Raw genomic sequence first — 12497 nt, 5'->3', positions numbered from 1 at the left:
TTTATAATATTGGAAAAGGAAACTAGTTTTGCCTGTGAACTTGAGACTCTTCCTCTTATAAGAAGTGTAGAAGTTGACCCCTTCCATGGCTCCTGGCCTTGGCAGCAACACCACAGCCAGTATCACAGCCAGAGTTGATGGGGTATCAGACTGCAGAAGAGTGAAGAAGTGGGGAGCTGAGGAGATAAGTTCTCAGTTACATGGGGGAGAACATAGTCATAACTTTCAGATCTCCACTTACAAGTTAATCCTTGTTTAGAGGAAGTTGTTTTGTTTTTTTTTAATTTGTTACAGCAGTGCTCTCTGGCCTTTATTTTCACTAAGAAACCGGTGTTAAGGAATACAGTATAGTGAGCAGGGGAATCTTTGTTTGTATATCCGTAAAGTATCGCAGGAAAATGTAAGAAGTAATATCTTTGGGAAGGGAAACTGGGAGGCTGAAGGAAAAGGGTGGGAAGGAGACTTACCACTATTCATCCTTCTAAATTTTTTCAATTTTGAGTCATAGGAATATATTTCCTATTATAATTTTTTTTTTTTTTTTTTTTTTGTGGTATGCGGGCCTCTCACTGTTGTGGCCTCTCCCGTTGCGGAGCACAGGCTCCGGATGCGCAGGCCCAGCGGCCATGGCTCACGGGCCCAGCCGCTCCGCGGCATATGGGATCCTCCCAGACCGGGGCACGAACCCGTATCCCCTGCATCGGCAGGCGGACTCTCAACCACTGCGCCACCAGGGAGGCCCTTATAATTTTTTTTAAAACTTGAAATAAGTATACACTATGACCAACATGTGTTTTTTTGTTGTTGTTTTTGTTTTTGTTTTGTTTTGTTTTTGCGGTACGCGGGCCTCTCACTGTTGTGGCCTCTACCGCTGTGGAGCACAGGCTCCGGACGCGCAGGCTCAGCGGCCATGGCTCACGGGCCCAGCCGCTCCGCGGTATGTGGGATCTTCCCGGACCGGGGCACGAACCCGCGTCCCCTCCATCGGCAGGCGGACTCTCAACCACTGCACCACCAGGGAAGCCCCAACATGTGTTTTATAGATATAGATATAGATATAAAAAATGACTGTTAAAACGAAGTCCCAAATACCTATTTATTTGAATGATATGCCTTTATATGTAAATATGTAAGTCCATGCTAAAAATTGCTAACCTCAGTACAGTGCCTGAGCCAGTTCTACCATGTAGATAGTGCATAATAAAAATGGATTGCTAGACCAAAACCCAAAACGTTGCATAAAGAAAAGTACGATGTCCTTGACAAGATTTGCAGATCAACTGCATAGTTGTAACAGCATCAAGTTTCAGACAGCCTGCCCCTGCTTCCCCTTGACACCCCTCCCCTCATTAAAAAAAGCCATACTATAATGATGATGGCTTTCCTCCTTTGTTACTATCATGAGACTTTACCACTGAGTTACTGGATGACTGACTTGTCAAAGATCTGTAAAATCACCCAACACCGGATGAGCACAGGGCTTCTATTTGAGACTCAAGATCCAGAGACTGAGGTTAAGTAGAAGTAGTATATTCGCAGCATTTCAGAGAGGAAGCAAAAGTCCCCAGAGAAATGGATCCAAATGACTTAACCTGCCCCCTCTAGCTTGCATGGATAATTAAGTAGTTTCTGAGTTGATAACACACGAGACTTGAATGACAGCACCGTTCCCCAGTATGAATGTTTTCAAGAGATACATGGAGCCCTTTCTTTCCGTTTGAAGATGCGAAATCGACTTCAGAAGTAGTATCCCAAGGGCCCGTACTCAGAAGAAACTTGTTATATATTTTATGAGATTTCTAGAGGTTTCTCAGTGAAAGTTACTGTTAATAATTGTATAAAGTTTTGTGAAATTTTAAGTTCTAACATTAGGAGAACAGTTTTGGCTTGTTTATTTTGGTAGTTTATTATTTTAATAAAAATTTGTCTTTGAATGGATACTTAAGATTTTTTTAAAGGTACGAAAGTACTTACAAATCTTAACGCCATTCCCATTCCTACCTCTTTTAGAGGTAACCATTGTCATCAGTGTCTGAAGTATCCAGAGACATCCTGTGTATCTCTAAGAAACTAAGAAGGTGTATTTTTTGTTTTTGTACAGACGTTAATGCCTACATTGTTCTGCACCTTTTGCCTTTTTTACTTAACGTATCTTGGAGGCCATTCCATACCAGTACATTGAGAGCTACATCCTCTTTTGTGTGTGTGGGGGGTGATTTTCTTTCTTTTTTTTTTTTAAAGTATATTTATTTATTTTTGGCCACGTGGCATGCAGGATCTTAGTTCCCCGACCAGGGATTGAACCTGTGCTCCCTGCATTGGAAGTGCAGAGTCATAATCACTGGACTGCCAGGGAAGTCCCACCTCCTTTTTTAATCATCTGCATAATAGTCTAGTACTTGAGCCAGTACTTCTCCTATTTAAAAAAAAACTAGGTTGTTTCCAATCCCTTTCTATTACAAGTAGTGTTGCAACAAATATACAGATATCATTTAAGACTGATGTATGGGGCTTCCCTGGTGGCGCAGTAGTTGAGAGTCCACCTGCCGATGCAGGGGACAGCGGTTTGTGCCCCAGTCCAGGAAGATACCACATGCCGCGAAGTGGCTGGGCCCGTGAGCCATGGCCGCTGAGCCTGCGCGTCCGGAGCCTGTGCTCCACAACGGGAGAGGCCACAACAGTGAGAGGCCCGCGTAAAGCAAAAAAAAAAAAAAAAGATGTATGAAATGTGCATGTAGCTGCTTATAGGTTAAATCCCTAAAAGTAAACCATCTGTGTCAAGCAACTTCCATTCTGAATTTTGATAGTTACTGCCCAGTTGCCCTCAGAAAAACTATGATTTACACTCCCACCACAGTGTCTAGAGAGTACCTGTTTCTCTAGAACCTTGCCAGCAGTGTTATCCATCTCTGAAACCCTTAACTAGTTGACAGGTGACATGTAAGTTATTTTAGCTCGCATTTCTCATTTTGAATGAGGTAGAAAATTTAGCATATATTTGACAACCATTTGTATTTCCTTTTTTTGTCAACTGATTTTGCCCCTGGCCTGTTTTCTATTAAAAGTCTTACTGACTCATGGGAACTTTTTATATTTTAAGGAAGTTAACTCTTGATCTGTAATGCAAATATTTCCCCCATTTTGTCTTTGATTTTGTTGATGATGTATTTGCCAAGCAGATTTTTTTAAGTAGTTGAATTTATCTTTTTAAAAAAATTTTTTTAATGGCACATGCGTTTTGTGTCTTGTTTAGAAATGCCTTTATAATTCCTATAAGAAAATTCTATGGATGGTTTTACTTTGATAGCAGTTTTGAAGGCCCATGGGAGATATTTTTGTGAATTTTGATTCAGTATGTACTTTCTGCAAGCTTTCTATTTTATTTTCCCCTCTAATATTTCCAAAACATTTTAGAAAGATAGCCATGAGTTACAAAAAAAAGGTAACTTTTTCCAGGTTTACCTCAGGGAGATATAGCTCATCCTCTAGGAGGCCAGGGAAATATGCCTTGTGCTCAGTCAAGCCATTTGAGTGAGGTGAAAATGCTCTCCCTCTGGCCAGATTTTGATTCCTTCTGGTTTCTTCAGGCATTTCTCAGGTTGCTTTCTTTACCTGTGTGCTTTTAATGGGTACTAATTAATTATCTCTTTAAATATAGTTAGGTGAATAATTTGAGAGCAAGGTACCACTGGCCTGGTCTTGAGTACAGACAAGGATTCTTTTTAACCAACTCAAATGTGGACCTGATCATCTATGTTTATGATCATTTCCTCGGGACAGAAACTATTTTTTTCTATTTATATTCGGTATAATCACTGAATGGATGCAATTTTTATGTTAAACAGTCATGCGGTAGTCTTAGCACCCACCTTTCATCCTAATTTATTCACAGTTGAGACTGATCTTGCCACCAACTACTTCCTATAAACTATAATGAAGATTGATGAAATATGGATCCTTCTAAACAGCTTTGAGCTCCCACTCAGGTGCTCTGTAAATTCTCACTGGGAACATTACATAATGAATCCTACTAATTTAGTGAGAAATTAAAAGCAGATTAATACAAAGTGAAATGTCTGTGGGTATTGTGTTGGTGACTCCTTTGATGGGTTTGTTGATTATCGTCAAGGTGACAGTCATGTGGGAGTTCATCACTTGAAGTCACATTGGCAGTTTTCCTTTGGGCCTTATAGGCTGGAATAAAGAGCAAAGTTACTTATTACTAGTAATACAGTAATGGTTTTTGTCCAAAACATGGAGCGAATACTAAGATGATTCATTCAAGCTTTATTTTATTAATAGAAAATAAATTTCTTCTCGTCCTCTTCCTACGTAGAACTTGAATTTTAGGTGAATTAGTAATATTAGGAAGGAATTATTACTGTTAGCACACAGTGATTTGACAGGTGTTTGATCCTTGCAGGGTTTGGACTGCTTTTTAATGTTTGTTTAGATTACTCCTCCAAAATATGCTTATTATATTTCTGACTATCTTCACTATTATTCAATAACAGGTGAAAAGCTTCATAGCTTAGTGATTTTTTTTTTGCTCAAAGGAAATCAGCTGAGTAGGAGGAAAATAAACTGGACCATTTATAGTTGTCAGTGGTTGCATAGTAATTAGCCAGTGCTTGGGATATATATTCAGATTCCAGGCTGTCTGCAGTTTGTGCTTTGTCTATTTCAATATTTTTAAATGCTGCTTTCTCACCTTTTCCTGTTTAATAGTTATTGGATAAGAGTTTCCTTGTTGAGAGGGCTAGAGCTAATGAAAATGTTAATTTTTAATTTTAAATCATTTGAAGTTCCAGATTGAATTATACATTTTAACACTAATAGTGCAGAGAATCCCTGTGGAGGTCAAAGAAAATTTCCTGTATGTAGGCCTAGAAATGTGGTCTCAGCCACAGAAAATCTGTAGGACATTTTTGTCAAAAATGTGAAGGTGGGAAAAGGCATAAACATAGCAGAATCATATCTGCTAAAGCTACTCTGTTAAGCTTTATGACAGTATCTGCAAATTTAAAAAACATTTCAATACACATTGTTTTTGTTGCTTCACACTCTACAGCTTAACTCTTTGGTATGAGAGGCAGCCATGTTTCACATCTACTCTTCCATCTAATGACAGCTTAAAAATTAAAACGTAGACAGTGTTTCTGTTGTGTGCTTTATTTTTCTCTGAACTGTTTTATGGTAGGGTATGAGGAATGTGATGTGACCTCTATGAACTAATATCCATCACAGTATTTTACTATTCTGACTATTGGATGAACTACCTGTCTGCATACAGGTAACCTTTTAAATCTCAGCACTAATGACATCATAGTAGAATATGAAGGATAGAAAACTAGTGATAAAACCAAATGACCCATTTTTACTTTTGGGAAGCTCTAATCTAATGGAATTGAATTTAATCGCGATAGATGAAGACTCCTCCATAGAGACCCACTCCATCTAAGTCAGGGATGGTCAACTGTGTTGCCTTTGTTAGCTGTCATTTTTGTCTTCCATGCCAGATTTATCTTCCATTAGGACTGATAACACCTCATACTTTATGGAAGTTTTTCTACTATAATGTAGAAATGCCATGGCTATTTTACAGATGAGCATGCACAGAAAGAAAGCATGTGCGTGTAAGATGTTAGCTACATTCATAAGGGACTTTAAAGTGAGTATTCTCCAGGTAAAATCCCATTCAGTCATTTGAACCAAACTGAAAACGGTTTTCTTAATCCCCAGAGGAAATTATGGAGGAATCTGGAGGATTTTTTGCACTGTTTTCCACTTGCACATTTTATTTCTGTGGTGTATGTAGCATAGGCAGAGAAATCAGCCTCATTGGTTGTCTCCGTGTTTCTCTCTCTCCTCAGATGCAGACAGACATGCGGACCTATCTGGAAGTCCCCTGAAAAGCAAAAGCACTAGGAAACCTTTGGCATGTATCATTGGGTATTTAGGTGGGTATTTCCTAACAGAAGAAAAACTCAACAATTTCTGTATCTTATAATTGGCTATTCAAAATTGACATACCTAAATTAAATGCAAGCCTTTCAAGTAGCTGCAATTGGATACCTTCATATGTATAATCAATTTATTTTATTTCAGAAACTTTTTATTACCAAAACACACACAAAACATACAGAGTTATAGATAAGTTTACTTTTTCCGAAAATATCATTGAATAAAAATGTAATGTATATTTATGAACATAAATACAGATTAAGTAAAAAGGAAAATAAGAATCACTAAATTATTAAGGATGAATATTTTTTTTTAACTGAAGTATAATTGACTTACAATGTTATATTAGTTTCAGGATCACCACATAGTGATCTGCCATTTATACACATTACAGGATGATCACCGTGATAATTCTAATTACCATCTGTCACCATTCTAGGTTATTATAAAATTAAGGATGAATATTTTATTTAGATCCTTCCACTATTTCAAACCCACCTCACCCCTTCCCTTAAATAAAGATTGGTTTATTTACTTTTTTTTTTTTAAACAGATAAAACTGGCTTTTAACCCACCTTTAAACAATATTTATAGTTTTAATGTGCCAATTAAGGTTACTTGAAAGGAAAGCATTAGTATTGCTTTCTGGTTTTTATCATGTTATTTAACTTGGAAGTCGCCAAAGATGATGGTTCCATTTACATTTTGAAATATCATAATTAGGAATAGTATAAAATTACTAGGCAATAACCTTTTTGGGGGGAAAGTTTTAAGATAAATAATTTACAAAATAATGACTGCTAAAATGGTTCCTACTATACCTAGAAGCTATAATGGCATGATTTTATGCTTCTAATATTCTTGCTTTTTCATCTTCTCAGTAAAAGTGAAGTATATTCTCAGAGTTGCATTGAACCTTATTACTCTGTCAGAAAGATTTATATTTGTGAGTGTTCAGACTTAAGACATCCAGTCTTTTAAAAATCAAAGTGTAGCCTTAAAGTTGGTATATTATCTGGTCCTCATCAGAGCATCCTAGGAGTCAGAAGTGCATAGCTCCTTCTTTGATGTTACTTAGCCACCTTATTTCCTGTTTTATTCCTCAGGGCCTAAAGAGTTGCTTTGATAGCCCCCCAGAATATCACATGGTTATCACAGGCACGACCTAGCTCATGGTGATCAAATCCTTGAATTTTGCTATCTGTGTTCCCTTGCAGGGCCTAATCCTAGAAGCCCCTCCCACCTTGCAAGGGAAAGTTTATGATCATAAAAAATAGAATATAATTGCATATTAGTCAGCATTTCCATAGGTAATTATGTGTTCCTGCTATGGGCAAATTGGTTTCTGTCTCTACCAGATAAGCCCAAAGCAGTGCTGTCCTTACTAACTGAACCACTTCCCTATATAACATATTTCTGAGTATTTACTATGTACAAGACACTTCACTAAGTGATTTGGGGAACACCAAGATGAATACAACCTTGCCCTCAAAAATCTTCAACTAGCAGGGAAGGCACACAGGTAAGAACAATTGAGCAAAGGATTAGATCCTATAAAAGAATTACAGGTAATAAGCATTGGGCACTTGGAGGAAGGGATAGTTATTTCTGATGGGAGTTAGGGCAACTTATGTGAAGAAAGTAATAGTTGATCTCAAGCTTGAAAAATAGGTAGTATTTGAATAGATAGAAAAAGAATGTTTTTCCCCTTATGAGGCCAAGAGAACTAGATGAACAAAGGCTCTTGAAAATCGGATCAGGGAAGGCAGGTTTTCTGGTCCTGATGGAGCATAGCGTATGGAGGTTGTGATGAAATATGAGGTTGGCAAACCTTCAATACCATGTTGAAAAAAAAATCAGCACTGTATTTTGGTTAGTACCTGATCCATTCCTAAATTTCAGCAAGTGTAGGATTTGGACCAGACCAATACTCCTAACAGCCCTTCCTAAATTTCAGTAAATAAGGCTGATATCCTGGCCCTCACCTGGGAAGACAGGGTGGCTTGTGCATGATTGGCATGTTGGGTGGTGACTCAGAATCAGTGAGCAGGTTTAGCTTTAGAGAAGAGGTTGCCTGATAGACTGAGGTCCTTAAATCCAATTTCTACAGTGTTGCAATTTCTGTCCATCTACTGACAACTACATACTTCACATAAGCACACATGTACCATATGCACATTACAGTTTTGTGATATATCCTCTGTCAAAGTTTTCTTCTGCTGCTTTGTTTTTTTTTTTTTTTTTTGGCCATGCCACGTGGGACCTTAGTTCCCTGACCAGGGATCAAACCCACGGCCCAGCAGTGGAAGTGCAGAGTCTTAAATCACTGGACCACCAGCGAAGTCCCATCTTCTGCTACTTCTTAACTCTAGTATTTGGTGTTTGGTGTCAGATTTCATCTATATCAAATTGTTTTTGGCTGGGAGTGATTGACCCTGGTCCTGTATCCTAGTTGCAGAGCCAGAGGAGGAATCCTGTTTTTTCAGAAAGCTCTCACACGCCAGATGTGCTACATGCTATCTATGTTCCTGGTTTGATGGAGCACAAGGGTAGTTTTCTTTGAGGCTACCTCTCCAGATAGCCTTTGAATTTCTAATTCCTTGAAGAGTCAGACACCTTTTTCCCCTCATAAATCTCATGTTTAAGTGACCTTCCGAAGTAGCTTTTTTTTTTTTCTTGTACTCACAACGTGAAGCTCAGAGCTTCAGCTAACAGGGGCAGAACCAGCTCCCTTTTGATAAATTAAAGCCATGGTAACAGCACTTGAAGTTGATTCATTATGCAAGTCCTTGGGAAAATAAGCTGGTTCATAAGGAACTGGCTCTTAGCTCATTAAGAAATAAGAATAAGATGTGTGCCTATTAGCCGATGTAAGTGCACACAGATTTTTAATACCATGTTCTGAGTTGAGAAACCTTTCTTCCCCCTGTCAGAGATCCATCCTTCGAAGAAACCTAATGTAATTCGATCTACACCAAGCCTACAAACCCCAACTACCAAGCGGATGCTAACCACCCCGAATCACACGTCTCTGAGCATTTTGGGGAAAAGAAACTACAGTCATCACAATGGCCTGGATGGTATGTAAGCCCAGGAATTCTGGGGGCCAATCCCGCAGGCTAGGGCATCTCTGCTCTTGCCTGCTCCTGAGTGTTGCCTGCCACATCCAGGAATGTGTAACAAACAGGTTCTTCTACGCCCTGATGGAACTGTGTTGGAAGGGGGATATGAGGGAAGGCTGCCATGGGCCACAGGGAAGACATGTTGCCAAGTGACATTTCTCCATCTCCTCAGAAGGGACCTTTCGGTTCACATTTCCTGTTAGGAGGCTTGTTTGAAAATGAAGTCTGTATTTAGCAGGTTGCCTCTTCTGGGTAATAATGCGCTTGCTGTGATGCACACTCACTGCTCATTTATGTTTTCTTGAGCAGGAGGGATTATTTCGCCTCGTGTCGGAGACAGCAGTGCTGTCTGGGGTTCCATCGGTGTTGTGTGGGTCATTTTAAATTTAGCATTTGTCCCTGACTTCTTTCACCTTATCAGTTTTCTTAATTGCTCAAGGGTACTACAGGTCATGAAAAGAATTGCATGGTTGATGTCTTAAATACAGAGCCAATAATTTGTTTGAAATGGAAAAACAGAAATATCACCTCTTATCCAAAGTACTTCTCTGGGGCTTGGCCATATAATGGCTCTTCAGGTGGAACTGAATTATCTATAATTATCTATATCAGACTATAAACACAAGTGTAACAAATCATCCAGGCAGTATATATTGTTGATTTCAATATTCAATATTGAATTTCAATATTCAGTATTGATTTCAACACCTGGAGTTTGAAGCTGTTTTGATTGTTTAAATGTTGGCATTTATTTATGAATAAAACTGTCTCCAGGCTTTTCATGCCTTGTGGACTCTAAATTCCTCAGTGACAGTAAATTATAATGAGGCCCTAGAGCAAGGATGTGGAATAGACCTTCTAGTAATAATTTCCCATGGTTATTTTCCTTCAGTATGACTTTTGATAGTCATGGTGATGTCAAAATGAATAAAAAATTGAGGGTGAAGTGTTTAGTTTGCATTTATAGGATATCAATGTGCTGTAGATTTTTTTTGGGGGGGCGGGGTTTGCAGTACATGGGCCTCTCACTGCTGGGACCTCCCCCGCTGTGGAGCACAGGCTCCAGACACGCAGGCTCAGCGGCCATGGCTCATGGGCCCAGCCGCTCCGCGGCATGTGGGATCTTCCCAGACCGGGGCACAATCCTGTGTCTCCTGCATCAGAAGGCGGACTTCCCAACCACTGCGCCACCAGGGAAGCCCTGTGTTGTAGATTTAATTCACCTCTCTAGGTCTCATTTTTCTTAATCACTTTCATTTATTCAACCAGCGTTTATTGAGCACCCACCAAGTTCCAGGCACTGAGCTTTCAAGAATTTAGCTGCACAGTAGTCTTGCAGAAATACTTCCTTGCTAATGAGGACATCGGCCATCCTTGCCTCAATATGCCTGATGTCTAGTCAGAAGAAGTCCAAGGAAGGACTGTGTCAAACTGTGGAGATTGGATTTCTTTCCAGCTTTTCCTTGCCCACAGCATGGGACCTTTAGGTTAAGGCTTAAATGGAATAAAGAAACTTTCTTTTCCATCTTATCACCTCCCTGAACTGTCTAGGTATATAGTCCTACTGCAGAAAGTAAGTTCTGGTTTATTTGATATTTATATATTCTTTATGGTAAAAAGACTCTCGCTGTGACTGATGCTGGAACAGCAGCTTTCTATCTTTCTCCACTCACACCCCATGGTCATGGTCATTCTGGGCCCAGTCCTACTCCTGCATTGCAGCTCCTTTTGTTCTTTCCTTGTATAACAGGAACCTGTCTCTTTGGAATTTCTAAAAAATGCCATTATGTAGTGTTTCCTCTCTAGGGCTGTTTGTCCCATTTCCTTCTGAATGAATACTTTTGCGAGGTCATTGCTTCTCTGCTCTGAACAGGAGGAACGGACAGGGCACACAATGAATCCCTGGTGTTATGTTGACTGAGACCTTCAGCCTTGTTGAGGAAAAGACATTGTCTCATTTTCTGAAGAGACCTAGATGTTACACTTTTTTCAAGACCCATTTGTCTTTGCTCCCCTGTCATGGTACAGAGAGGAAGGCTGATGACATGTGCCTTACCTGCATTATCTCATCTGATTCCATTGACAGAAGGTTCCAAGTCAGGGGACTTAACTGTTTTGCATAACATGGTATCTCTACTGCCTGGCACAGTGCCTGGAACTTGGGGGGTGCTCAATAAATGTTAGTTGAATAAATGAAAGTGATTAAGAAAAATGAGACCGAGAGAGGTGAATTAACTCTTCCAGAGTTACCAAGTACTGCGTAAATGGGTTGGGGTTCCCATCCGGGTGTGACTGATTTCAGAGTCTGCTCTTTTTTTTCTTTCTTTCTTTATTTATTTTTGGGTCTTCGTTTCTGTGTGAGGGCTTTCTCTAGTTGCAGCAAGCGGGGGCCACTCTTCATCGCAGTGCGCAGGCCTCTCGCTGTCGCGGCCTCTCTTGTTGCGGAACACAGTCTCCAGACTCGCAGGCTCAGTAGTTGTGGCTCACGGGCCTAGTTGCTTCACGGCATGTGGGATCTCCCCAGACCAGGGCTCAAACCCGTGTCCCCTGCATTGGCAGGCAGGTTCTCAACCACTGCGCCACCAGGGAAGCCCCAGAGTCTGCTCTTTTAACCACTGTTATAAATGAAGTTGAGGCTCTCAAACGTGCTGTATTAATCAGCAAAGTAGAAACTACGGAAGTTATTTTAACAGCTCTTGTAATATCAGAAATCAATATGACAGATATTGAAGGACAGAATAGGTAAATGGGGAGCATGGGCCGGGGGACAGGAAACAGCCACCATCACTAGAGCTGCGAGAGCAAAAGGGACAAGTTGGGGTTATTACAGCCAGAAGCCCAAGGAGCTGGAACTCAGACCCTTGAGGAAAGGGTGCTGCTCTGTCGGTGCTGGCATCACTCAGAAAGTGTGATGCGGCTGGTTCTGGGAGTGTGAAGAAAAACTGGGAACCGACACACACTGCTGCTGCTCCTCGGAGTGATGCCGACGGGAGCAGGAAGGAGCAAGCCTCTTGCCAGGCCCCCAGCCTTGTAGGTGCCCTCGGGCACCCCCTGCTGGTGCAACAGGGATCTGGATGGCAGAGTTGAAATGGATTTACGGAGTCCCAACCCCACCCAGAATCGAAAAGCTGAGTTTAAGTGGATGGACATGGAGCTGAGAGGCAACAGTGGAACAGAAACACATATTTTTTAAAATGTCCCCATTTTTGTATTCCCTGTGGACCTTTTCCTTGGGATAATGCATCTGTTTCTTGTTTCCTCAGGATATAAGATCCTGACTAATGTGAGTTTCCAAGGTGAGCTCAAAGTACTAGAAAAAAATGTTAGGCTAATAGTGAGTTTTCATGGGAGAGTTAATACCATTATACACTGGAATTGATAGGGACAAATTCATGGAAGAGCTTTGCCCTG

General features: G+C 40.3%; 1 protein-coding gene across 1 annotated transcript in view; it reads left to right on the top strand.

Moving 5' to 3' along the window:
- MTA3 (metastasis associated 1 family member 3) overlaps positions 1-12497 on the top strand; it is a 158883-nt gene that overhangs the window by 136247 nt on the left and 10139 nt on the right. Inside the window, exons 15-16 of the mRNA XM_081254836.1 lie at positions 5874-5960; positions 8898-9044. Coding sequence (XP_081110962.1) covers positions 5874-5960; positions 8898-9044 — 234 coding nt within the window. The remainder of the gene's footprint in view (positions 1-5873; positions 5961-8897; positions 9045-12497) is intronic.

This window comes from Mesoplodon bidens, assembly GCF_964165515.1.
Source record: "Mesoplodon bidens genome assembly, chromosome: 14".
NCBI lineage: Eukaryota > Metazoa > Chordata > Mammalia > Artiodactyla > Ziphiidae > Mesoplodon > Mesoplodon bidens.
This window is presented reverse-complemented; position numbering and strand designations above follow the sequence as displayed.